The sequence below is a fragment of the Netta rufina genome, assembly GCF_964035555.1.
Source record: "Netta rufina genome assembly, chromosome: 22".
NCBI lineage: Eukaryota > Metazoa > Chordata > Aves > Anseriformes > Anatidae > Netta > Netta rufina.
The window spans coordinates 8,190,092-8,215,934 of record NC_140146.1 but is presented as its reverse complement, the minus strand read 5'-3'; the positions used below and the strand labels follow the sequence as shown (position 1 = coordinate 8,215,934).

At 48.5% G+C, this 25,843-nt stretch overlaps 1 protein-coding gene across 2 annotated transcripts in view; it reads left to right on the top strand.

Moving 5' to 3' along the window:
* Nucleotides 1-25,843, top strand: part of PRDM16 (PR/SET domain 16) — a gene marked incomplete at its 3' end in the record, with an annotated part of 276,617 nt that overhangs the window by 220,989 nt on the left and 29,785 nt on the right. For both annotated transcript variants that reach the window (XM_084299999.1, XM_084299998.1), the window contains exons 4-5: nt 11,098-11,232; nt 19,507-19,609. In XM_084299999.1, the coding sequence (XP_084156125.1) occupies nt 11,098-11,232; nt 19,507-19,609 (238 nt within the window). The remainder of the gene's footprint in view (nt 1-11,097; nt 11,233-19,506; nt 19,610-25,843) is intronic.

Genomic DNA, 25,843 nt, shown 5'->3' with positions numbered 1-25,843 from the left:
GATGCTTGCCATCCTCAGCTCTGTCTTCTGGATCGCCCTCTGACTCTGGTAGTTGAGAAAATCCCTGTACAAGGTTGATACTAGTCTTTTTTTTTTTTTTTTTCCTCTTCCTATTTGGATTTAAATATTTGGCTCCCTTTAAAGCCAGCAGAAGTCTTTTCCTGTTGGGTTGGAGGCCAGATCGATGTGCAAAATGTTGGCTTTAGCTGTGCAGCCGTGCCTCTAAGAGTTGTGAAAATCATCCGCAGAAGATCAGCGATTCCGTGTGAGGGTACCAGCACCTCCCTAACGCAAACCTGCCGTGCTCAGGCACTGCAAGATACGTGCTGTGTCAGATCGTGCTTTGTTTTGAGACCCTCCGTCAGAGAACCAGATGTGCTGGGATCTCCCGAGTAAAACAACCCGAGCGGAGGCACCCGCGCACCTTCCGCAGGGCAGCGCCGTGCCTCCGGCCGAGCATCGCCCTGCCCCGCTGTCTGCTGACACAGAGCTGGCCTCAGGTCCGGGCTGGGGGTTTTGAAACGGAGCTGCTCAGCGTATCCAAAGGGCAGATTTATCATTAGGATAAATTCCCTGGAAGACAGCGTTTCATAAGTCGGTGAATTGGCTCGGGGTAAAGTTCATCCGGGCGGCACTTGGGACTGCGCAATTGACCCCTGTGCATCCTCGTAACGAGGGTTTGGGTTCGTGGTGGCAGACAAGATACATGGACTTGTCTGGCTGCAGCTGCGGGGAGGTCTGGTCACCGAGATTTAGTGGGAAATAACTGGATCAGCCCCTCGGTGTTGTCACTTTGGAAGGAGCACCAAGTTGGGGCCCGGAGGATTCTAGAGCTTGATGAAAAAAAAAGAACAGATTTCCATGATTTTGTGAGAGGGGGTAACAGCAAACTCCCCTGAAGGATGCAATGCCAAAAGGAAGGCAGCGAGCATGGGGACGAGCCCGGGCTGTGCCAGGAGCCCAGCAGGGACAGGCAGAAGCAGGGGGACAGGACCGGGCTGTGGCTGCCCCCAGTGCAGGGGGAACCGGGGCTGGGGCCATTTGGAAGTCTCTTGGAGAAGGGCTGGAGGACGGTCACAGACGTGGTGGAGGTGCTGGGGTCCGCGGGCAGCTCCAGCCCAGCCTCCTGGCTTGTGCAGCCCCATTACAAGGGCACACGTCCCAAAATACCGGGGTGGCACAGACCAGCCCCAGTGCCCCTGAGCCCCAATGCCCTTGTCCTCATGCACATAAGGTTTACCTGAGCAGGCTTCGGAGCCTCTGCTGGCTGCCAGACTGCCAAGGGAGTGGGGATGCTCTTGGTGCTGAGCTTAATGAGAAACGAGCGCCCCAGAATCCTGCTACAGCTCGAGTCCTGTGTCAGAGGGCAGGATCACCCTGCTCAGCACGTCAATTCGAAGGGAAATGGCTTGGCTCGTGTTGTTTATGTGCCTCTGCTGAGTGAGGCTGATGCTGACTCGCAGGCAGCTGCCAGAGGGCTGCTCCCTCCTGTAGGAGACCTTTGATATCTTCAGGCAGGAAGGGGCTCCAAAACCATTTTTTTTCTGGTGCGGAAACAGCTCACTTGGTGCAAAGATGTCCAGCCCTGGTGTCCCAGGTTCTCCTTCCAGTGACGCTGGTGTTACAGACGAGCTGTGCGTAAGAGTTATGAGGGGAAGAAGCTCTCCGGTAAGATGCTGAGCACATGAACGATCTCATCTCCCCCAGGAGGTGAGCCGGCCCGCGAGCAGATGCTCTAGCAGCGCTCAGAGATTCTCCTTCCCCACCTTGCTTGTGTAATTCAACAAACGCTCCTGCTGCCCACGCTGCAGGGCAGAGAGACCGGATAATATCCTGGCTGCTTCCCTGCTCGCTGCCCTGAGCGCAGAGCACCTCGTGGCTTCGTGCAGGGCTGTGCGTGTGCCCTTGGTGTAAATCAGCAGCTGGGTGTGTGCAGGATGGTGCTCAGCGGGGCCGGAGCCCCCCGAGCTGCTGTGGGATGGGTGCGGGGGCTGCAGCGCCTCGATTTTGCACCCTCTTTTGGTAACGTTTTCGGTAAATATCGGCTCTGAAGAAATCACATGTTTCGGCTTGGCGAGAGGCGAGCAGCGCGGTGTTACTACATCAAGAGGAAATTTCTCGTTGGCTTGGCCCGAGATGGCCGCTTTGTTTTCCGAGCCGTTTCAGCAGGGCTCTGCTGTTCCTGTTTTTGATCAGCTGCGTTCAGGAGGGAAGCCTATAATATCCTTTCATTCTTTCACTCAGTGCCAGCCCCGGTTCACAAACTCATCTATTTCACACCTTCTAAAGAGCACGAGAACAGTCTGCAAAGCAGCTGCCTTGCTCATTTCTGATCAGAAAGGTTCCGAGGGCTGCGCTTCCTCGCGCGATTGTGGCACCTCTGGGGGGGTTTCCTGTGTAAATGAAACCTCGGTGCAGCTGCGCTCACGGCAGCCGGGGGACGGGAGGGCTTCGCTCTGGGTCTTTGCTTTTAAAATCTCTGCTCGGAACGTGTAAGGTCACGGCCAAAGCGCTGGTAACGTGCACCCTTTTGGCCCGTAAATTCAGGGCATTTAAAGCTAACATGCGAACAGGAATGCGCTTCCAGATGAGTATTCCTGGGCTGCCCGGCTGCCGCTGCGCGCGATGATGTGAGACGGGAGGGAGGATAATGACCCTCTGCACCGGGTACGTTGCTGCTGGTAAATCTGGGCCTTCGTCTAATTTAATATTTAAACATCTTAGCGTACGGCTGGTGAGAAGTCGGGAAGAGGCAGGTGAGAGCCCCCAGGACGGCGTTGCTCCGTGTGGGCCTTCCCGTGCCAGGTCCTTCAGGGGACTTCGCTGGGGCTGTGAGGCCGCTGTGCTGTGGCTGGTGTTAGCAGTATGAATGGGCGCTTGAAGGCTCTGCTACTTTTTTGGCCAGCGTGTAAAATGCGGCAAATGGTTTTGGCACCCGGCGCCTTCAGTAAATCACTCTGAAGAGCCTTGCATGTTAGTGGTGTTCCACAGCTCCCTTCCCAAAACATTATTAAAATAAAGTCGCAGTAATGAGGAATGATTTAAAACAAGTGGCAGGAGCCTCCGCGCACACCGGCCCAGCCAGGCACCGGCACGCACCTGAAGAAGTTGACCAGGAGCTGTTCCTAAGGCAGCTGCCTTCCCTTTTGGGAACGAGCGAGGGGAAGGAGCTGGTGCCTTTGGTTTGATTTCCGATGGCACAGCTTGCCACTTCCAGCAGTCAGCGTGCAGCTCCTGGAAGCGGTGGTGAGGACGGGACCTGAGGATGTGCAGCGTTCGCCTCAGCTCCATCATGAACAGGTCTCTGTAATTTCTGAAGACAAACGTTCAGTTTTGGCCCTCAGCAGCACCTCTGTGGGTGCCTCGACCCAAAGACCTGATGGAGCTGGCATCTCCGCCGTGCCACCACGCTCAGCCTGTGAACACCGGGCAGGCACCGAGGGGAGGCGGCCTGGGCGGTGGTCTCACTTCTACAGCACCTTGGCATTTCTTTGGCACCTCGCTCCAGGCGGGGGCTGTCTGTAGGGCATTCCCCATCTCCAAAAAGCACGGGCGCTTGGCCAAAAACGGCAACATCCCCCCAGGCTGTGCATCCCTGAGATGCCCACAGGCAGCTCGCAGAGCAGCAGGGTTAAAACGTGACATCCTACGGGTGTGCTCAGGGCGATGGCAAACCAGACGTGCTGCCTCGCGAGCCTCCTGGCATCGTCACCCCCCTCACCACGCCGCGGGCGGAGGCGGCTGAGATTTTTCGGGTGTGACAGAGCAGGGTGCTGCTTCGGGAGGTGCGCGAGGAAGCCTTCACGTGTCCGGTGGTGCAGTGCCTTCAGCAGGGCTGTGGGAGTTGTTCGCTCCTGGAAAGCAGCACAGCTCATGTAGCTGGGGCGCTGGGAGAGCAGGCGGAGGAGAGCCCGAGTGCCAAGGGGCCTCCTGGAGAAGCTGTGCTCAGGAACTGTTCCAGCCTTAACTCAGGTTCTGCTCGGCTTCTGGGCCGGTGTGTTGCTGCCAGCAGTGCTGCTCTGCTCCTCCTTGCCCGTGGCTAGTGGCCCCCCTGCCTTGGAGGGAGCCGTGTGGTGCCAGGTCTCCCTTCTCAAGCAGCTCCAGGCCACTCGTGCCCTTCAGCGCTTTGTCCCTCTGCAGAAGCTGCGAGGTGCCGGCACGCCGAGCCTGTTTCGGTGGAAATTCAGCGCTGCTGGACCTCCCGCTTCTGCTCCCTCTTCCTAATTAAAGCAAAATTAAATGTCCTGGAAAGCCTCATCTGCCTGCGAGCAGTCTGCCTTTTGTTTATCAGATCCAGACTTCTCTCGATTTCCCATTTATTTTTATCTACCAAGCTTTTAGAACTTCATTAATGTTTTTTTAAATGGGTCGAAATGAAGTAGAATACGAAAGTGTGATGTTTTGAGCTCTTTCTGCGGGGAGGAAAACTTCAAAGTTTTAGCATGTATATATTACAAAGAACTGGAAATCCCTTTCTTGACTTGTGTGTACAATATCTGAGGCAACCCTGCGATTTGATTCAAGCATAATTTTTTACGGTTTACTGTTTAATTTAAATCAGTGTGGTATGAATTACGTTACTGGTGAAAAATGAGCTTTTGTTGAGATAAATGCTTGCCATCATCTTGAAAGTCTTCTTCTGTTTTGACATCTTTACTTGATGTTTCTCTGCGCGGGGACCCGGAGCTGTGCGAGCTCGGGGCCAGGGGCTGCGTGGAGGGGAGCGGGGCCAGCGGGGCGCAGTGTGCTCAGCCTCGAGGCTCCCGAACCCCGCGGTGCCCCCGCTTTGTGGAGCATGAGATGCTTCCGTGGAGCACCCACGAGCACAGCGAGTACCAGCACCGCATCCCTGCTCCTCCCGCAGAGCTGGCTGGCAGCTAGGAAATGCTCGCTGGTGGTGCTGGGCTGGCTCCTACAGCAGCGGGTAGCCACGGGCAGGCCTTCTGGAGGCCCCATGTGGTTCAGGTGTGCTCCTGAAATTCAGACGTGCAGAGCCCATGCCGTGATCCAGGCTCCTTGGCTTTGGAAATGGAGTGGGGCGTTTCGGGGGAGCAGCCTTGTTCTGGGCCATCTCTTGTGCTCTCTGTCCGGGTCACCCCACACGTGGCACCCTTGGGTGCTGGGGGGGCTCAGGGTGCTCCTTCCACAGGAGGAGATCCCAAAAGGTCCCTCTCCATCTGCGATGTCCGAGCGGCTCGGGCTCTTGACACCTGAGGATGCTGTAGTTCTCCGATCCTGCGGTCATTTAACAGCCCCACGAATCAAAGCACAGGCTTTTAGGATCTGTCTTTTCTCCAGTCCCCGCTCCCCTCCCACCAGTTTGCTCTGGCCGGGGAACTGGCCGTGAGCTGGAGGCCCTGGAGCTCGCTGGGTGCTGCGCAGCGCGGCTCCCGCGGGGCCGCTCCTGTGGCCCCAGCCCGGCCGGGTTTGGCTCGGCTGCTGGTCCCATCAGTTCCCTGTGCTGTGACCTGGTTTTGTCTGACACGTTTCTCATTAACTCTTTGTCAAATCACCAGGAAGCCTGGTTAATTGCAGGCAGAGTGCTGAATTTATGAGTTCATCTAGGCTTCGTGTCTACACATTGACAGAGGTGTTTCTCTGGATGAAATCTTTTTCTCTTCATTTTGCGGCAAGAATGGACTTTCTGTTTCACTTACTTCTGAAAGTCATAAATCGTAGCGATCCCTCCCTCCTCTTTATTTGAAAGAAACACAACAAAACTTCATGGCAACAGTTTATTGCTCTAAATCAGCTTGTGGGTCATTAAAGCAAAAAGAAAAAAAAAAAAGGAGGGGGGGGGGAAATCTCCCTCTAACTCCTGCCAAATAAAATGCGTACATCAGCCAAACTGTCAAAGGCAGATCCTGCAACTATGGGATGAGAAGGTTTATTACACTTTCAGCTTCTGGGGAGGGATGTTATAGCAACAGGACGCTGGGTCACTGATGGCAAACTCATGGTTGCTTCGTTTCTTCATGCACACTAGGAATCCATTAAGCTAACTGACGACAGATCCCTAGGCATTCCAGTCCTACAGCACACCTCTGCGGAGGCCAAATGTTGGACTCTGCCCATTAAAACGTGAAAGAAACAACCCAACAGAGAGCCCACAAATTAGAGAAGCAGGAAACCTCAAATGATGTGCAAAAAAAATGGTTAATGTTCAAGAGAATTTTTCCATAACTTTTGCTTCATAACTCAGCATCTCTGATCTTAATAAATTACGAGACAGAGCCCCTGCAAGATCAATGAGCCCTTTGGATTCGAGTCCTGAAGGCTGTTCAGCAGAAAGCAGATGAGGCTGCAGAGCGAGCCCTGGGCCATGACAACCATTTCCTCTTGGCTGGCTCGAGATGAGCCTGAACCACAGCCGCGGCCAGCGGTCGGCTCTGGGTCCAAGCTTCGTGTCTCTGCAGCGGGCCAGGCTGAAAACCTGACATCCAAATGAGCATGAAGGTGCATTTGTTTGAAGCAAATCGACTGCAGAGGAGAGGGATGGGGGCTTCGGGGTGGGAAAGGAGACGGTGCTCCCTGGAAGGATAGCGAATGTCTCAGCAAAACGTCGTCGTGGCACCGCCACCAGCCGGGACGTGGAGCTGGGAATTCTTGGATGAAGACAAAAGAGCAGGGAGGTGCCTGGGTTCATAAATCCAGCGCACACCCTGAGCTTGCCATCTGCAGCAGAGGGAAGGGGAAAAAGATGAACTTGTTTTGACACGGTCAATGAAAATTAAAAAAAAGGCAATGAGAAACCCACGGCAAGGTGCGGGATGGCTGGGCTGGGCTGGGTGGATCAGGCTGAGCAGAGGGCAGCAAGGCACTGGAGGTGCTCTCGCACTGATGGAGTTGATGAGAGTGCCCACGGGCTGCAGTCCAGATGAAAGCTGAGTTTTCCAGCAGATCGACGAGTGCACGTGTCTGTCTGTCCCAGACGGCCTGGAGATTAGCTCAGGGAAAAGGTGAGGCAGCCAAATGTGCTCCTGCCCCGAGCACAGCTCTGGGGCCGTGATGCCGCAGTCCAGGCTGTGGTTGAGCACGATGGTAACGTGCTGTCCCCAAAGTGACCACAACACCGACAGATAACGGGTTTGGGCACTAAAAATATTACCAATTGCTAATTTTAAATTTCTTTTCCCTACCCTTTCCTCATTCTCCCCCCTTTTTCTCTTTTTCCTCTTCTCTGATAATGTCTTTTAATGTCTGAGCCAAATTATCCCCCCGAGATGCCTCGGTACATCGCTGATGTCAGAGCTGGGCTGAGCAAGCAGAAGTACAACCAACGCTTCAACGCCACCAGCTCCGACTCCTGCCAATTCCACGTGTGATTTTCTGGCTTTGTTTTGGTTTTCTGTAGCTTTTTTTTTTCTATCCCTTTTCCTTTTGCAATTGGACTTCTTTGGAGCATCAGTTACCTCTTGGTGCTGCCGTGCTTCTAAAACACCCACGAGTGAATCACCCTCGTGCATTCCAAACACAAGCCCTCAAACAGAAAATCTTTTTTTTTGTTACTGACAGTGACTTGCAAACAGCTGGTTTGAAGAATTTCGGCAGAGGAAATTTCTGATTTTCTTCTGGTCTAAACTGGAAGAAGATGTGGTAAAAGGTTTCGGTTTGTTTTTCTGGAGGTTTTTTAGGGCAGGGGAAAGAGGAGCTTAGGAAATTATTTGTGTGGACACGTGTTTGATAGAGGTAAAATGACATCATGGGTAATAACTTGCAATTACTTTTTTTTTTTTTTAGTATTTTTTAAATTATGATGTACATTTCATATAGAACATCAAAAAAGTGTGTGCTTGTGATCTTTATCTTGCTTGAGGTGTCAACCACAAAGAGCTGGACCGGCAGCGCTCGGAGTAGGTGCTTCCACTGCACCTGAGACAAAGCGTCCTTTTCTGACAGCTTGACATTTTGTTGGACAGATACTGAAACATCCTAGAAAACTAACATGTAAGGGATCGTGCAGGATCATGGGTACATAGGAAAAAAAAAAAAAAAGGCAGAGAAAGTTCCTTGAAAATTAGAAAGCTGGATAAAGGTGGATCTGGAAGACTGCCATGGTGTAGGGCTGTCTGCTGTTTCAGTTGCAATTGCAAAGTAAAGATGTGTTAGCACAAGTCCTAGGAAATTCACATGGAAAAAAGAACACCTTTTCCTTCTGTACCTAAGGGGAGAGGAAAACTTTTCTACCTATTGCACTGCGGTCAGCCAGCAAGTGGTAACTGACTGCTGCTCGGCAGGTGCATTGCTGCCAATGATCTGCCTCTTCTGCCTCTCCAACAGCCCTTTTGTTTTCCAGTTTTTGTTTTTCCATTTGTTTTTTTACCCAAAGCAAGGAAGGCATGCCGCAGTGTCAGGGACGGCATCGTGCAAATTGCCTTCCAGTGACACCGCCGGGCCTCGGCTCGTGAGACTTTGTTTTATTTCCAGAGTACAGTGAGTGTGTGAGAAAAACAGGGGCTCGAGTTCTCAGGGTTTGTACGGACTCGTTCTTTCTCATTCTGATCTGTGAGATCTCACACCCCCAGTTTGGGTGCTAAAGCTCCACTCAGATGAAACCACAGAGTTTCAGGTGATTTTTAGCTAAGACAGGACCTCGCTCAGGCGGCGCTGGCAAGCCTTGTGCGGGGGCCTGCAAAGCAGCTGGTGAATTGGAGCTGAATTCTGCTTTTCTCCAGAGCTATCTGGAGTATCTGCCCCTAAACAACTCCAGAATATGAAAGAGGGCACCTGAAACATATGGCTACAAACCAAAAGGGGATTTGCCATCTTGCTGACTGCTGCTGTACACACTGATGGTGCCGGGGGTTATCTGGGTGCTGTCTGTCCAACTGTTCAAACCCAGAGGCCCTACACCCACACTGGTTGATGGCTTCCAACCAGCAGCCGAACATGGACAGTCGGTCCTGGTTTTGCTGTTTTCCAGCTTTCCCTGGGAGCTGTCACCCCTTCCCGGTGAGCTGTGTCCCCGCAGGTGCTCCCTGCCTGCCCACCACCCATCGCTGATTTGGGGTCAGCAGGGCCAGGGCCAGGGCTTTAATCTTAGCAGCAGTCAGCAGCGTCAGCCAGCCTCCATGTTCCTAGAGGTTCCCTGAGATAAAACAGAAGTTACTGTTATTGTAGCTTGAGTAAACTCGGTAGAGTTGTTCAACCCACGTTAGGAACGCTTTTCTTTTTTTCATTTTTTCTTACAAAGTCCAAACTACCCTCACCAGCTTCCTCTGACGGTGCTGCCTTGTATCAGAGAGGAGAGTTACAAAGAACCAGGTACTGAGAGCCTCGTTAGGGCAGAGCAGGGGCTGTTGTGTGCCCTCGCTTCCCCTCGGAGTCACAAGAGTGTAAATTCAGTGCATGGCAGGTGGCTCTCCTGGAAAGCGAAGGTCCTCGAACAAATGCAGCCAGTTTTGAGGAAAGCACCTACATAAAAATAAAAGACAAACAGCAGCGAAACACACCGGTAAGAGCCCTCTGCACGGGGTGCGCCCTCAGTTTGGATTTCTGTATGTTTAATGTTGGACATAAATTCCAAACCTGGAACAAACCCATGGCACCGGGTGACATTTGGGGAAATGGTGAAAGATTTGTGCTTGCTCTCCAGGTGTCCCTGACCCCTTCCTCTGCCCCAAAACCTCCGAGGGCCCCGGCAGAGCCCGGGAGCTGCAGGAGCAGCGGCTGCGTGTGTGCCATGCACGGGCACGAGGAGGGGCTGGCGGCCGCTGCCTGCCCTGACGGCGAAGCGGAACGAGGTGAAAGTGAAACCAGCAACTGAGAATTTCCTCACATAAACCCGAATTTGCTCATATAACTTCTACACGGCTGCCAGCAGGAAGCGTCTCGCGATGCAGCCGCTGCTTTCAGCGGGGAGCGCGCTTCCATCTGCAGCAGCTCCGCTCCAGCAGAGCCGGGGCACTGTGGCAAAGGACGTTGCCTCTGCAACTCCTGTTTTATTTATCCTGGAAGCTGGAATGTGAGGAATGAGCAAGGCAGGGCTTTCTGGAAGGGGAAAGATGATGTTTCATGGCCAAGACAGTTGAATTGAAAGCTAAACTCAGTCGCTGCTTCTGCTGCTGTGTCCTGAGGAAGTCATCGAAGGCAAATTTGCCTGAAATGGCCACTGCTGGGGTGCACCCCAGAGAAACCTGTGCCAGGACTGAGGTGTTAAGTAAAGCACGGTATCACCCCCGAGCAGTACGGAGGCAGACCTCATAAGTGTGGGCTGAACACGAGGGATCGATGCCTGCGAGGCTCCGTGTGTGAGCCGAGCTCTGCAGCCTGAGCCCAGTGTGCACAGGGAGCTGAGCTGAAGCGCACAGGCAGCATGGTGCTGAAACCCCTCACACGGGGATAACATAACCCTGGGCATTTTCTTCACTGTTAGCAAAGACAGGGCCCATCAATTCACCTGAATCTGCCAGGCCTGGCTGGTGAGCAGCAGCCAGAGTATTCCCAGGCAGGGTAGGAATGAGGCTGAACACAGGGCTGTTCCTCCTAACAGTTCTGCCCCATCCAAACACTCATTCTGGGGGGAAATGCAGGATTTCCCTCAAGATTCAGTGCCATGGTCTGAATTGGAAGCAATAAGCCAAGAACCGAGGATGTGATTTTCCCTTTGTCCATTTTAATGCAAGTAGCTTGAGATCAGAGGTTGGTGCTGGAGGAGGCAGGGTGGGGACCTCCAGGTGTGCTCAGGGACCTCCAGGAGGGCTCAGAGCCACAGGTGCTGGCAGCACGGAGCAGTTTGATGGCCTGGTCATTACAGTGAATGCAGTTCAGCAAGTCGATCTGTTTTGCTTTAAGCTGATGTGAATACTAGAAGAGTGCTTTTGTCTCCATATCAATTGTAGTCCTGAGCCAGTTACTCATGGAGAGCTCTGGTAGGGGTCCTTGGAGGTTCTTCTAACCGGGAACTTGTGATCATGGCTGAAGAGCTGCTTTAGCCCTGCCAGACATGTTTATCAGTGTTACCTGCCATCCAGCTCATGCCTTGCTATTCCTTGTTATGAAATCTGCACTGCAAATAATTCTCCTTTCTTTCTTCTTTCTGCATCTGCTGTTTGATACCAGATGACCCATGTGTTCCTTCCTCCTGTTCTTCTGCAGATTGCTGATGACCTGGGAAATGAGAAATTCTGCATTGATGCTAGCCAGAGCGGAGCTGGGAACTGGCTGAAGTACATCCGCGTGGCCTGTTCCTGTGACGAGCAGAACCTCGCCGTGTGCCACATTAACGACCAGGTAATGACTTCGGCAATTAGCCAAATTAACTGCTGTGTTCACCCGTGCGGGCTGCGCGGTGGCAGCACCCGTGTCATCTTCCAGGCCTTGGCTCCTCTCGCGGTGGGGAAGGTTGTGTGAAATGTTGGCACCTGCTGGGAGGCGTAGGTTATGGTACTGGAGCACAAAGGAGGCAAATGGAAACCACTGCTGGTATTTTGTTGCCATCAAACCCGTAAAAAGTTCATGCCACAAGTTGTCAGTGCTGGGCACGTGGCTGCAGGCTGTGAACGCAGGTTTTGTCTGTGTTTTAGAAGGGATGAGAGTGGGGCATGGATTGGGAGTCTGCAGAGCAAAGAGGAAAAACCCAATGGGCACATTGGGGAAAGGCTGGTGGAGCAGGCGGGGGCGAGGGACGTCACAGGGGTGGAATGGTTTTGATAATGTTAGTCCCAAAGACGCAGGAACCTTTCCTCTCTGAGCAGATGACAGGGTATTTCAGGGATTAAAGAGCTATTGTTTCTAATGTTGTTTGAAACATAAAACCAAAACTGGATTCAAGACGAGCAATCCAAGTTGGGAATTTCACAAACCTCAAATTGAGTACAATTCAAATATAAGTTACTGGTGCAGACCTAGCTTAAATGAGAAATGCAGTCATGTTATTGCCAGCTCGCAAACAGGAGGCATATTTGGATGCACACAAAAAAAAGACTTGAGGATGGAAAACCAAACTTCTAAAAAGCCCAGTAAGAAAGCTGTACTGCGAGGGACGCTGGAGGGAATCTGAAGTAAGCCAGCTCTTGTCAAATGAGAGCAGCTCGGGCTGTGCCGAAGTGTCAGCCCACTTTGTGACCTTAGTTCCTGTTGTAAAATGCTTTTACATCATTTAACTTTGGACGCAGAAAGAAAAATACAAAAATACCACAAATGTTCCCAACTCAGGCAACCTAGAGGAGATCGAGGCACAAAGCTCTGAATTTCAGCCCGCCTTGTTGAAACGAGCTGCTGATTGCTTCAGTGCCCACTCACCACTGCTCACAAGTGCTCTTACGGCAAGGAGCCCTCCAAGCAAGAGCCAACATTTATCATCAGCTCCTCGTCTTACACCGCGAGGGGCTCTCCGTGGCACGCGGGGCTGGTTCCAGCCTCTTGGCTTCAGGGAATGACAGGGTCGGTGTCTCAGCAGCCCTCACGCTTCCCCTCGCCGATTAGCAAGGTCTGGGGCCGTGCTGGATGCTGCGGGGACACGGCCTCCTCACGGGGCCTCCTGCAGGTCCCCGGGACAGCAGTCTGGGTCTGCAGGGTCCCCTTTGGGTTGCTGTGTCGGCAGCATCGCTGTGCTGCCTGCGTTATCTCGCGCCTTCCAGCAGTTACGGGTTGTGTCCAGTCAGATACGGGCACTTCTTTTCTGCTCAGTCTGAGTTCCGAGGACTTTTTGCCCAGCGTTCATCCTGGAGAAAGGGCGATGAAGCTGTTAGGGGAATTTTTACCAGCAGCAGTAGGAAGGCACAAATATTAAAGGGCAGAGGAAAAAAATCTTTTTAATTTGTGTTTCTTAAAACAATTTAGAGTGAGGAAGGAAAGAAAAGAAGTAGATATATTCTTTTGACATGAATTAACATTTCTTTTTAAAACGTTAATTTGGCTGCTGGCTTCTCCCAGGTTCTTATAAATTAAGGGTTGCACACGTACATAAATTTTGCCAGCAACCTGAAGGCTGTATCACGTTTTATTCTCAGCCCAGTCCCCTGCATGTCCTTCTGTCTTTGTCCCTCATCTGGAGATGTTTGGTGCTGCATATTTTTAGTGCATGCAGCAAGCCGATTGGGAAGAACAGCTGTTTATCATCCACACTCATCTTCTGTCCTTTGCTTTTTCTTTGTACTGACCATTCTTTCATGTCCTCTCAAAAAATAAACCCACTAAAACTTCAACAAAAGGGGGTGCATAGCAGGCAAATGGTTTTTCAGAAGGAATAAAAAGGTGCAGAATATAACGAAATGGTAGCAAAGCAAAATGTTTTCTCCTCCTCAGCTTTCTTCCCTGGAAGACTGGGGAGTCTTAGGTCAGGCCAGTGGGATTGAGAGAATCCAGGGTAAGAAACACGGTGGGTGGCGGTGGTGATAACTGGAGGCACTGGGAGCTCAGCTGGGTGAGGAGGAAAGGCCAAGTAAGGACGTACTTCTTCCTAAGCAATTGATTTTGAGAGCCTATGGACTCAACTGAATGGCAGCAGTACTTGGAGCAAGCAGCAGCATGTTAAAGTCAGGGCAGATTTTTCTATTTTATTTATGGAGGAGATGATTTAGCCGCGTTGGTTCTGGAATTTCCTATTCGTTCCTCGTTTCCCTCACTGCTACACAAAACCAAGGCTCTTGACTTCGCAGGAAACCTTCTGGTGTCAGCTGATGGTTGCTTCTGGTAGTGAAACTGAGAACGATTCTTCTGCGTGATGCTCCAAAGGCTAAGGATGGCCGGGGGTGTTCCTGGTTGTCGCGAAAACCAGGAGTGTCAGGTGCCAACACAGCTAGAGAAGAGCCGTGCCAAACACTGCCGAGTCTGTGTGGCTGTGTGGCTGTGAGCTGATCCGTACCTTCATCAAATTCTGTCACAATTTGCAAGTAGCCCTTGGTGCCTTTTGGATACCGGGCCCTGTATTTGAAACTTCAGACACTTTAAATAAAATTAATGGATTGTAAAAGCAAATTCTTCATCCTGGCCATAAGAAGCGTACATTTTCAAAGGCACTGTAGCTGGTAGAACCGCTGTGGCTGGACCTAGCTGGAGATACAAAACGTTTTCACACAGCATCACTTCTTATTTAGCTGATACCAACGTGAGTTTCCTCCTAACAACAACAGGGGAGAGCTCTGCTTGCGGCCAGGGCTGCTGTGTGCTTTAAAAATGAATGCCTGCGTTCTGCCCCTGTGATATATTTAGAGCACCGGCCTCAGCCCTGCTCCCCTGTGCACCAGAACCCAGGGCAGAGCGGGGCGGCGCTGCGAGCATCCCGCGGGTGCGAGAGCAGAGCTGCGGCCCTGCACCAGGGGCTCCCGAAGCAGGAAACCTGCTGCGAGCGGTGAGCAAGCACTGCTGGGTCCTACCCAGTGCTACCGCCTGGTGCTGTTCCTTCCAACACTCCTTAATTTCATGTTGTTAGCAGGGTGCCTTTTTTTTTTTCTTTTTTTTTTTTCCCCGTAACAGGGACTCAAAAAAATAGGGAGAAAGGGTTTATCTTCTCTGGTCAGGAAGCATAAAGATTTATTTTCTGTTTGTGCATGTGCAAAGGAAAGAAAAGCCTTGCAATAAAAGATTACCCACAAAATAACTAAGCAGCATTGTGTTGATGAGAGCCAGGACAAGCTTTTAATCAAAACCATTTGCTTTTCAGGAAAAAAATAAACATGTTTACATGGGGAGAAGGTCCTCTGCGCCTTCTTCTTCTTCTTTTTTTTTTTTTTTTTTTTTTTTTTCTTTTCACAAATAGACCACATTCTGTTCTTCTTTACATTCCTGTAACTCGGGAACAATCCCAGGAATATCCAGAGATTTTTTTCTGGATTTTTTAATGAAGTAATTGGCAACAGAATCTGCACCTCAGAATGTTTTTGTTTGTTTTTTGTTTTTTTTTAATTAATAGATTAAAATGTTGAGAGGTTAGAGACATTTCATTAACTATTTTTCAGTAATGAAATAATTTTCAAATGCAAAATAATGTTAGCCAGTTTCCTTTATATTTAGTCTCATTTGATAGGTATTTGAAAAGAACAGAAGATCCTTGTTTGACTGAGATGCCTGTGTTTCTAAAGGAGGGCTGGAAAAGGATGGTAGAAAAATGAAACGATTTGGTGAATGCATCTGGAAAATGATACATGACTTCTGTTTTATTTTTTCGTGTCGCTACTGCTGCCTTCATAGGGCAAATACTTCAGCAGTTTAGCTGTACTTATTCAGGAGACTGTAATATTAAACAGAGTATATGTAATAAATATAATAGCCAAGAGCTTGCTTTCAGTATGATAGCTGCTGCTTTTGTTTGTGTTACATATATTTTTTAAAAGGGCTAGCAGGAGTTACAGTGCTGGAAAAAAAATAGGCCTCTGTTTAATAAATCAATCTCGTGTGTGTGTATATAATACAGATTTTTTAAAATATATTTTTACATACATAACCTCATACTGTGAGTCTGTGTTCAGGATTCCTTGCTATGTAATACAATGCCTTAAAAAGAGGAAATAAAAAGCAATGTGGTGTAGTGGAGACAAAGGGAAGGCTACTCCAAAGGAGGAAAACGGCTGAACAAAAGCAAAATGTGCAGTCCCGTTCCGGCCAGAAATGCACGAGGCCAAACTTTTTACATATTTACTCCTCCTTGAGCCAGGCAGCCGCATAGATAGGTCTGAGCGTGGCCTTAGACGAACAGTAGGTAGAAACATTTGCCTTGTTGTTTTATTGAATTTTCGGATAGTTAACTACTTGCCAGGCCAGCAAAGCAGCAGCTTTTTAGCTCGTTTTAAATTGTCTTTGTGCATCCCTTCCATGGCACGCTGATGCAATTAGTGGGTGTGTTTTTTGATCTTTAGGTAAACACTGCAGCTGTTCTCTCAGTTCTCTAATGCTCTTTTTGCCTGAAGTACAAACGTGTTACCGCGCTGAAGCTAAGATAAATAGTAGACATAACTCATGCAGCAGGTAAACAGTGCTGTTTCTTATGAAAGATACTTAAATAATGAGATAATGACGCGGGCGTACTTTTCTCACTTCATGTGTTTCGTCTCCATCTCTTGCCCTGGTACTGGAACCAGTTAAACAATTACCACATCGCTTCTGAGCCGTGGCCGCCTGTCTCGGGAACACTTTTTCTCAGAGAAAAGATGTTCAGCTTGGGTTACTCTGTGCTCCGCTCCGAGGAGATCGGCGTGCTGCGGTTCTGCGTTATCAATACTTTCAGTAATTGTTCCAAATTGCTTTGTTTTGCGCTGCGAGATGTTGGAGCCAGAGCCAGCTTTCTGTGACACCAAGTTTACGTCCGCAGGAGTAGTAACAGGGCAGAGCTGTGGATCGAGCCCAGATTAGGAAAAAGATTCCCCTGTTCTTTCCTTTCCTTTTTTTCTTCTGTCTTTAATTCTCTGTGCCTAGAAAGCAGAATATTTTTTATAAAAATAAAAATGTAGTATTTTCAAACTTCTGTTAGAGCATTACCCAAAACTGAGTTATATTATTAACTGTTTTATGTTTAACTAAAACTTACTGATAATTATGAGAGATTGCTGATTTAATATTTATTTGGTGCCCTTTTGTGGTGAGAGAAAGAAATGATAATGTGTGGAATTTTTATCTAAATGATGGATATAAATGATATGAATGTAAATGTTCTGTTGGATTAGTAAATCTGATCTTTTTCAGTGGGCAACAAATAAAAAAAGTAAAGGAAGCACAGCAGTAGTTTTAATTAATTCAGAGCATCAGTAACATGATTGCAAGATGAAGTTAATTATTATAATGAAATGTTTGATGAAATTAATGTGACTCCAGCAGAATTCAACTTTTTCCTAATAATTAATGAAGCTTGCACTGTATTTCTTGACAGACTGTTTGCAGCAATGTGTTTATGTACAATAAGGTACTTTGTTCTAAAAACAAACAGGAGGGATAAAGGAGTTAAGATTATGATATAGAAGTAATATTAACCATTTAATATGATAATTCTGACAGATTTTTCCCAGGTAAAATTCATGAATGTATTTGTGAAGAACTAGGTAGACCTTTTAGATTGTTGTTTGTATTTCAGTGCTGATTAGGTTTGGGATTACTAGCTGAAAGAGAAATGATCGTTAATAGCTATATTGAGTTATTTTCTTACTTCTCTTAGGTAGCTCCAAGTGATAGTGTGTTATGAGTTCTGTTTTACTGAGCCAAGCCCTAAGGTCAGTGTTTGTTCCTAGTCCTTTTTTTTTTTTTTTTTTTTGGTTTTGTTTTGTTTTTCTTTTTTTTCTTTTATTTTTCTTTTATTTATTTTTTTTCCCAGGCATATTTACCATTAAACTCAGTGTGGTTTGGTCCTGATTGAAGCTTGTCTTGTTGAACAAGCGGGCAAGGAAAAGTGCGAATGAAAAAAGGAATGAGACGAGGGAGAATGTTACCTAATTCCTTGTTTGCAGTGGAATCTGCAGAAGTGCAGCCACACAGTCGGTGCTGAGCAGTTCAGGGCCATCTTTCAGAAGCACCCCCAGCTCCTTCCATCTGCACCAGGGCACCCAGCTGCTGTCGGGTTTGCTCTGAGGGGTGCTGGTGGCACCTCCAGCGACCCAAGCCCAGGTTTCGTGATCGTGCCCGGCTGGAGCGGGTGTGTGTGTGTTTGGTGGATGAGTTAGTTACAGAGCAGGGCAATGTTGTGCTAAGGGCTCTGCCAAGTGCAGGGCAGGGTTTCTGCTCGGTTTGGGACGTGTTGTGGAGTCACAAGCCCGCGGTGTGTTCTCAAACACAGGGTGGCCGTGTCTTGAGGCAGAGATTTTCCATCCTTTTCTGTTGGGTGGCTGCGCTCTGCTCGCACACACGCCGTTAATATTTCGATTAGCCGGCAATTGAAATCGCAGGGCTTTCCGAGCGTGCTTCAGAGAGGATCAACGCGGGCAGCCGGGGCGATCAAACGGCGAATTCAGCTTATCAGAAAGGGGCTTTGCCAAGCGCCGTCAGCCAGGGCCGCCTCAGGGCCGCCTCAGGGCCTCGGCTCCGCTCCTCGGGGCCGTGCCGGCCGGCGGAGGGGCCGCGGGGCCGGGCTGAGGGGAGCCGGGGCTGAGGGGAGCCCCGCGGCCCGGGGCCGTGCGCGGGCGGAGCCTGCCCCCTGGCGGGCCGGGCCGGGCCGGGCCGGGAGAGCGGTGCTCGGGCGGCGCCGAGGGAAAAAGGGCTCGGGGCTCTCCCTCGGGGCTGACAGGGGATGTCCCCAAAAAGAATTTGATGTGTTGCTACTCAAGGGAGTGCAAATAAAACTTTGCAGTTAGTCACTGCTACCTGTTGAATTCTCGTGGCGGTGTTTGGAAGAGAACAGGGTGCAGCATGCTCTGAAGGTTTGGAAAACTCCCTTGGAAGGCATCTTGCCACTGAGCTCCTGCTGCTGCTGTTTTTCACAGTTATTTTGTGCCGAGGATTCTCAGGAAGGCACCTCCCGGCTCCAGGCACCGAGTGCTCGCACCCTGCTGACCCGCGAGGCGCACCGATGCGGGGGTCCGGCAGCACCAGGAGCTGGCTGAAGCAGGCTGCGGTCAGCACAGCCTCCATCCCCACGTACTTGGCTCTTTTCTCTCAAGGCACGAGGCCAGTGGGGTCCGCTCTCATGTCACCCATCGGTCACTGGCCATGCTGCCCTGCTCCCTCTTTGCTCTGGGTGTAGGACAGCACAGATGAGGGCATGGTGGGTGTGTGCATGTATCAGAAGAGGTGCTATGAACACATGCACTGATGAGTTGATGCCTTGCAACCTTACACCTTGCTGCACCTTGGATAATGTTGATTTCTCTCCTGTATTTTTTTTTTTTCTGAAGAAATGCATCCTTGGAGTAGAATACACTGGTTCAGGACACCCACATAAGGCCTGGATATCATTTAAACCATGTTCTACGCAGTTTAAATGGGTATTTAAATGGTGCACACAGCTGGCGTGAGGTCTCTGCCCTTGTCTGAGTTCTGTTTCCATTCCGGGCTTGTTCTGCAGTGCAGTAGCAGAGGTGCAGGAGGCCAGCAGCGTGTCCTCGTCACACCTCAGAACACGCAGCTTCCCTCGTTAGGCAGTGGATGTGAGCGAGGATAAACTGCTCAGGTGCTGTCATTAGGAGTCAGATCCTCAGGTTGTAGGTGGGAGTAATCCACAAAATAACGGTGTGAGGGATGCTAATTCCACTCTGTAATCATTAGGCCAGTTTCAGCTTAGGGAAGCAGAGACTTAGCTGCGTCAATTCCATCAGCTTGATTTTCCCTTTGCTGTAACAAACACACACGAAGCTTAGAGGAGGTAGGAAAAACAATTGGAAGATTTTTGTGTAATATAAATGAGAGAGGCTGTTACTGTAAATACGACTTTATGGTCCAAACTGCATGAAACTCTGACATGCACAGAGTAAAATAAAGGCAGGAAAAAAAGAGCTCTCAGCAGCAATTATGCAAATCAAGTGACAGCCTCCCCTATTAGCTGGAATAATTTGAGTTATTGGTTAAAAATGTAAAATGCAAGTCTTTGCATATTTAACATGTCTCTGAATTTATTTATTTATTTTTTTGTTTGTTTTTGATTCCCAGATCTATTATAAAGTTATTAAAGAAATTGAGCCAGGAGAAGAGCTCTTGGTGTATTTGAAGGAAGGTGGTTATTCACTTGGGAACATGGCGCCCAGCATGGAAGGTAAGGCCTCGTTTTGCGAGCTAGGACCTTTCTGCACCCCTCACCAGCCAACCTAGGAATGTTCAAGAACCCCGATTAGTGCTGAACTGGGACAAAAACCTGACCTGGTGCCCGCCCCTTGTGCAGCTGTTCGTATTTTCTGCTTATTTCCACTCTTTCTCCCTGTTGAGAGTAGTTACCTTAGTCAATGATGGCAAACAAGCTTTTATTACCTTCAAAGCATGCAACTGATTCATTTAATTCTTGTCGAGGAACGTTGTGCCATAAAAATGTGCCAAACCATCCCAAGGCTTGCAGAACTCTGGTCTTTAGAGCTTTGGATTATGTGGAGAAGGGGACCTGGCAGGGGATGGAAGAGTCGTCACTAGAATTATTATTACTACAACAAGCACCTCTGAAACCATGAACTGATGTGGTGAAGGGGAAAAGAATGATTATTTTTAAAAGAAAGCTCATATTTTTATTACCGCAGTGTCTGTCCTGCCTCACAGCAAGTTGGTGTTGCCGGACAAGGTGCACGGCTCAGGTGGTTTCCTTGACTGCACATCTCATGTGAAGCAATGTGACAGACTAAGCATTATTCACTCCTTCATGTATTTTCCTTAAAATATCCTGCTTATTACCGAGTTTCAGTAATCACACAGACTGTGTAAAAGACCTTTATGCTCTCCACATTAGAAGTTTTCTAGTAAGCTAGGGCAAAGAGCAATGTGCTAAGATTTTGAGGTTCTCTTATTACATGAAAACTGCTACGTGAAATTCAAGAGGATGTGTAGAGAGGGATGGGGAAGGAGAAGAGTTTGAGTCCTTCCTTTTTCATGGTGCGCTAAGATGGCCATAAAACACTTACCTTCTTAATAAAAAGAAAGAAGCATGAAGCTTTCTGCTTGCTATTCTGTTAGACTGTTGCAAGCCTTGAGTTCAAATTTAGTTTCACAAAGAAGAGAAACGTGTTACTGCAGAGTAAGAGTAGCCAGAACTCCCAGGGTAAGGTAACTGGCAGACTGAGGGCTTTGGGAAGGAAGAACAGACTGAGCAGGTTCCATAAGAGGCTGTTGGAGGCAGCCAGGAGGAGCTCCCTGGGGACAGGTTGCTGCTCTCCTGTCTTCCAGGGGCCTTGCACGCTTCTCTGCAGTAGCTGGTGCTGGCAGCGGGAGAACAGGCTGGCAGGACACATGGCCTGAAGCAATCTGGCAATCTGAGAGTGTCTCTTGGATATTTTTTTGCTGGTTAAAGTGCTTTTCTCAATATCCATCTGACTCTGGCGTCCCACCTCTTTCACTTCAAGTGACAGAGCTTCTCCATACAAACGCTCCGCAGTGGAAATGACCTCTTAGGAAAACGAGGAAAGAGTTGCTACGCCGTGCCCAAAAATGTTATAGAAACAAGGCAACAGCACAGGCATGTCTAAAGTAAAAGAAAACTATACCAATTCTTAAATTGTTTATTTGAAAATTGAACTTTTTTCCTGAAATGAGTGCAAAACTCTATCATACTAGAGCAGTCCTCAGTCCTAACCTAATGTGAAGTACATTGTGATCCATAAATGAAAATCAGTCCAGACTTGCAAAGTTCTGCTGTATTTTATGAAGTTCTTGGTTTTCTCAACATTTGGTAACAGTGAATGTCGGGGAGCAGTGTAAAAGGTGCAGGAATTATCTCAAGTGAAGAGATTTGTGGGGCATGTTATTTGTCTTTTTCTGTTCTTTCATTGAGTTTAGAGCCTGTTTCAGGTTTCTCATTATTATTTGATGATTCATTTCTAAAAATACATTCTCATCTATCAGTCTTTTTTAATCTGTTAGCTGGAACTATTGCTCTATGTGATTAATTGCTGGAATTTGAATTATTTCACCTGGACATCTTACAACACATTTATTTTTCTTTCACCTGTGTATGAATATAATGTTCAGATTCAGATTTGCAGTAAAACTCTTTAAGAGTGTATAAGCGATATGAACAATTAGCCTGAAATACTTCTCAGGATCCTCTCGAGTTTGAGGATTAGTGCTCTTTATGAGCAGGCATTGCAGTAGCTGCTGTCTCACTGAGACGTCAGGTTTGGAATTATTTTTTCAGTGTTCTCCCCACAAAGAAGTTAATAATTTTCTTGAGACCGACACACAGACATGAATAATTTCTGTACTCGCAGCCGTGGAGTAACACATACCTTTTTTGATGCCAGGGAGAAATCAGAAAGAAAATTCGTCACTGTTTAGCATTTCTGTTTCTAACAGGCTTTTATTTGAGCGAGCAAAAAGTGCTCCTTGTTTTCCATCGTTGTCATTATGTAACATTTATCTGTATCTTCCTGGTAACGTCTAGTGCTTTTGCCACATAATTGCTTTCGAATTATAATAGGCCAACATTAAATATTTGACTTCTTAATACTTTTTACTTTCAGTAATGCTATCTTCCTGCTGCCTCGCACCCCCATTTCGATTCTGAATTAACAAGAAAGAAAATGCAAAATTGTTCCACACAAAGATAATTATCATAAAAATCTTTTATCCAAACCCCAGCCAAACACAGCAGACCCCTTATCACTGCAGGAATTTTGAGTAGGGCACTTGAACTCCTTTGAGATTCAAGTCTGGTAGATTAGCATGTAGATGCCACATAATTGTGTTCCCCTTGGTTTCTCTGAAAGCTATTAGGCACTGATTTATTTTTCTGCTACATTCCTGCTTTGTCCTGAGTGTTACTGATGGAACTTAAGATAGACACATATAACCATAGATTTGACAAACAAGACATAGAGAACAGGCAGCAATTTTTTGTTACTGGATTTTTCTTTTCTTTTTATCCCCTTCTCCTCTGTAAGGTACTGAGGCAGGAACCTTCTTTTGAAGGGCAGTATTTTTATTTGTGGTGCTTGAAGAAGGAACAAAAACTTTAATGAGAACTTGTTTTGAAGGGTGATATTTTTTATTTTTGATGCTTAAGGAAAGAAAAAGAACTGTAATGAACCTAAAGTGTAAAAACTGGGTGTCTCGTATAAAGGCACAAAGCAGACACCAGGTCTTGTTAGTTCAGTTCTGAGCTTCCTTTGTTACTGGGGATTTTTTTTTGCAGGGTGATGACCTGGCCCTTGGTCTGCAGGTCAGTTCCTTTCCCTGCAGCAGTATTTATTGAGAAGTCTGATTTCTAATGTTCTGAAATTCAGAAAACAGAATGCAATGCTGGGTATTGATAGGAGATAACCAGCTGCTCTACCAGCCAGTCATTGCTTCCCCTGCTTAGCCTGTGCGAATATCAGAATAATATTTGCAGCCAGTGGTGACATGTGTAACATGTGACTACAGGCCTTTTGATCATATTTTTTCAGTCCTTTAAATCTTCTTTTCAAGAAACATTCCTTTTTCCAAATCCAGATATTCTGAAAAAAGCATTTCTTTTCCTATCTCTTCTATCATCCATCTCTTCTACCTACAAAAAAGCTGTTGCACTGGATAGCAGGAGAGGGACGTTGTTGTTACTGAAGCAGGAGCTGGACAAAACAGGGTTTTTTCAATTAACTGATGTGCAAGGGCTAGATCTATAAAATCTGTGCAGCACACAAGACATGCAAATGCAAAAAGACTCCATGTCTCATCTCAGCTGCCTTGTTTCTTCTGTTATTTCTTCCATTTCTTAATAAAGTCCGAAGGGGGCAGCTCCTCAGCTGGTGTAAGCGTGCCTGTGCCAGCCACTGCCGACTGAGGATCGCCTTACATTGTGTGTAGCGGTGTGAGGCCGGTAATTCTGCTCCGAGAACAAGGAGGACTGGAAGAAAATGACTTCTGTAACAGTTATTAGCGAGGTTATTAACGTATTTCATCTGTCTGTCTATCTACCTAAACTGTAATCTCAATGAACGGGCAAAAAAATGTTCTTCTTGTTGATAACAACAGGTAGCAGAACATCAGGGTGGGAGCTGTAGGAGGGTGCCTCTGAGTCATCCATCTTCAGCCGGGTATGCAATAAATTATTCTCTGAGGCTCATTTGCCAAACTCCGAGTGGATTTCTGGTTCCTAGAGGATACTCTGGGTAAAATAAGATGTGGTTAATCGTATACATCTCAGTCTGGGATAGGAAAAACCTTGTATGGATTTGGGAAGTCATTTTAATGTATTTTCTCGAGTCAAAAAAGAAAAAAGAATAAATGGTTTTCCCTTCCAAGCTTATCATTTTGGGGAATTGCCACGGTTTTTGTCTGTGAGATGCTGAGTTTTGTAGAAGCTTCTCAAGAGGTGAAGCCATCTGGGAAACTCCGGTCCAGAGGGCTTTCAGTCTCTTCTACAAAAAAGAAGCCTTGTCGCATTTAGCCATCAGTGTGTTTAAAGGAGAGCAGGGAGGAGAACTACCAGGTTTGCCGGGTGAGTTCTGAGGCAGAGGATCACTCTGCCAGGCTGCCCCCTGAGAGGCTTTGCCCCGCTCCCTGCAGCGCAGCCGGCTGCACGGGGCGATGAACTGCTGCCCCACGTGCGTCGCTGGGAGCCCGAGCAGAACAAAAGTGCCGTGGTGTTTGGCAGCACCGGGGGCACTTCAGAGTGCAGGCTGACGTCTGAGGCTACAAAACCCCAGCGCTGAAGCAGCTGAGCGCTCGTCTCGGTGTGCGTGAGAGCTAACGTGAGTGCTTTAAGCACTGAGAGATGGCGCAGCGAGGCTACGTCCTCAGCCCGTGCAGTGCGTGTTTGGGCACTTGATGTTTCGTGCCCGGCTCTTCTCACCTGGGCTTTGGATGGGTCACGAGTGAGAAGTGCAGCATGCCTCAGCCCCTCCCGTGCCCCCGCACCGAGCCTGCCCCTGCCAGGGACTTTGTCAGGCCATAAACCCAGGTGAAATCTTAAATTTTGCTAGCTAACATCACGCGCTCCGTGCTGTTGTTAGAAGTAAAACGCAGTAACAGACCTTAATGTGATACTGCAGTTCCTTTTTTCTTTCCCTTTTTGTATTTTCATAAAAAGCAGTTTGGATTATTTTAATGATAGGTAATGCACAGTCTCTCAATAGTGCTAGGTAGTTTATTATGTCCTAATTTCCAGGTTTTCTTCCCCGGGGACCTAAAACACACGAGATGCATATTAGTGCTGTTCTACAAAATGCTAATAAACAGAATTTTTCTAAGGAGCAGAACAGGGGCTAATCCACTTCCCTGTGAGACTGCTGATACCAGTACAGGGTATATATATGATGTGTCAAAACTAGTTGGAATGGGAAAGACACCGGTATTTTCTTCCCTTAGGTTGGCTTTTTTAGTCAAACCTGTTCCCCCGACCCATCCCCAAAAAGGAAGATGTTGACCTGTTGCATTTTATTTCTTCTTGCATCCCTCTCTTTCAGGAAATGCTGTAGCACCTCTGCATTTGGGTTATTCTCTGCATAAGCTGGGTTTAGCAGCACGAGACGTGCTGCTCGGATAAGCAGCAGGGCACAGCTGATCGTGTCTCAGCGATATTTTCTCTTTTAGCTCTTTGGCTCGTTCCAGCCCGCGGCCACGCTGATACTTTCCATGTAGGTGTGACCTCGGGGGTTTTGTCTGCCCACGCGGTTGTGCAGCGGCTGCGGGACCTCGCCGGTTGGTGTCAGCTCAGGAGCAAGTCACAGCCTGGGTGCAGGCACTGAGGTGCAGGGGCACGGGGCAGAAACCACAGCCCGGGCTGAGATACTCTGCAGGGAGAGGGGTGGAAAAGGAGACGGCCGCCGGAGCGCGGGCAGGGACGCGGCGGTCCCCGTGTGACACTGCCCACGTTGGTGCTTGTGTCACGGTGTGAGCAGGATGGCAGTGGTTGTGTGAAAGCAGGAGCAGACGAGCGTGTTTGGTGCTTTAAACCGAGGGTTTGCTGGAAGGTGCTGGGTTTTGAAACCGGCTGCAGACAGGTGAGTGGCCAAGAGGTGAGGGCGGCCCGGTGTCACCCTGCTGTCTGCTCCATCACCACCTCTCCTCCTGGCTTCACCTCGTAGGAAGCATATTGCCACTCTTCCCTCTGAAGCAATGCATTTTACAGGCTTTCCTTTTGAAAGCGAAGTAATCAGACAAAGAGAATAACGCTTGGTACGAAACAGAGCTCCAGAGAGCAGAGGAAGAGGGCAGAGGGACAGGGGAGCGCAGCACGAAGGGCCCAGTGGTCGCTGTAAGCTGCTGCTTCGAGCTGGCTGCAGGGTGGAGAAACCCCGAGCTGTCCCGACTCCCTCGCAGAGGTTGTTCTCCTGGAAAATTTACAGCTCTGAGCTGATTGTTTGACTTGGCA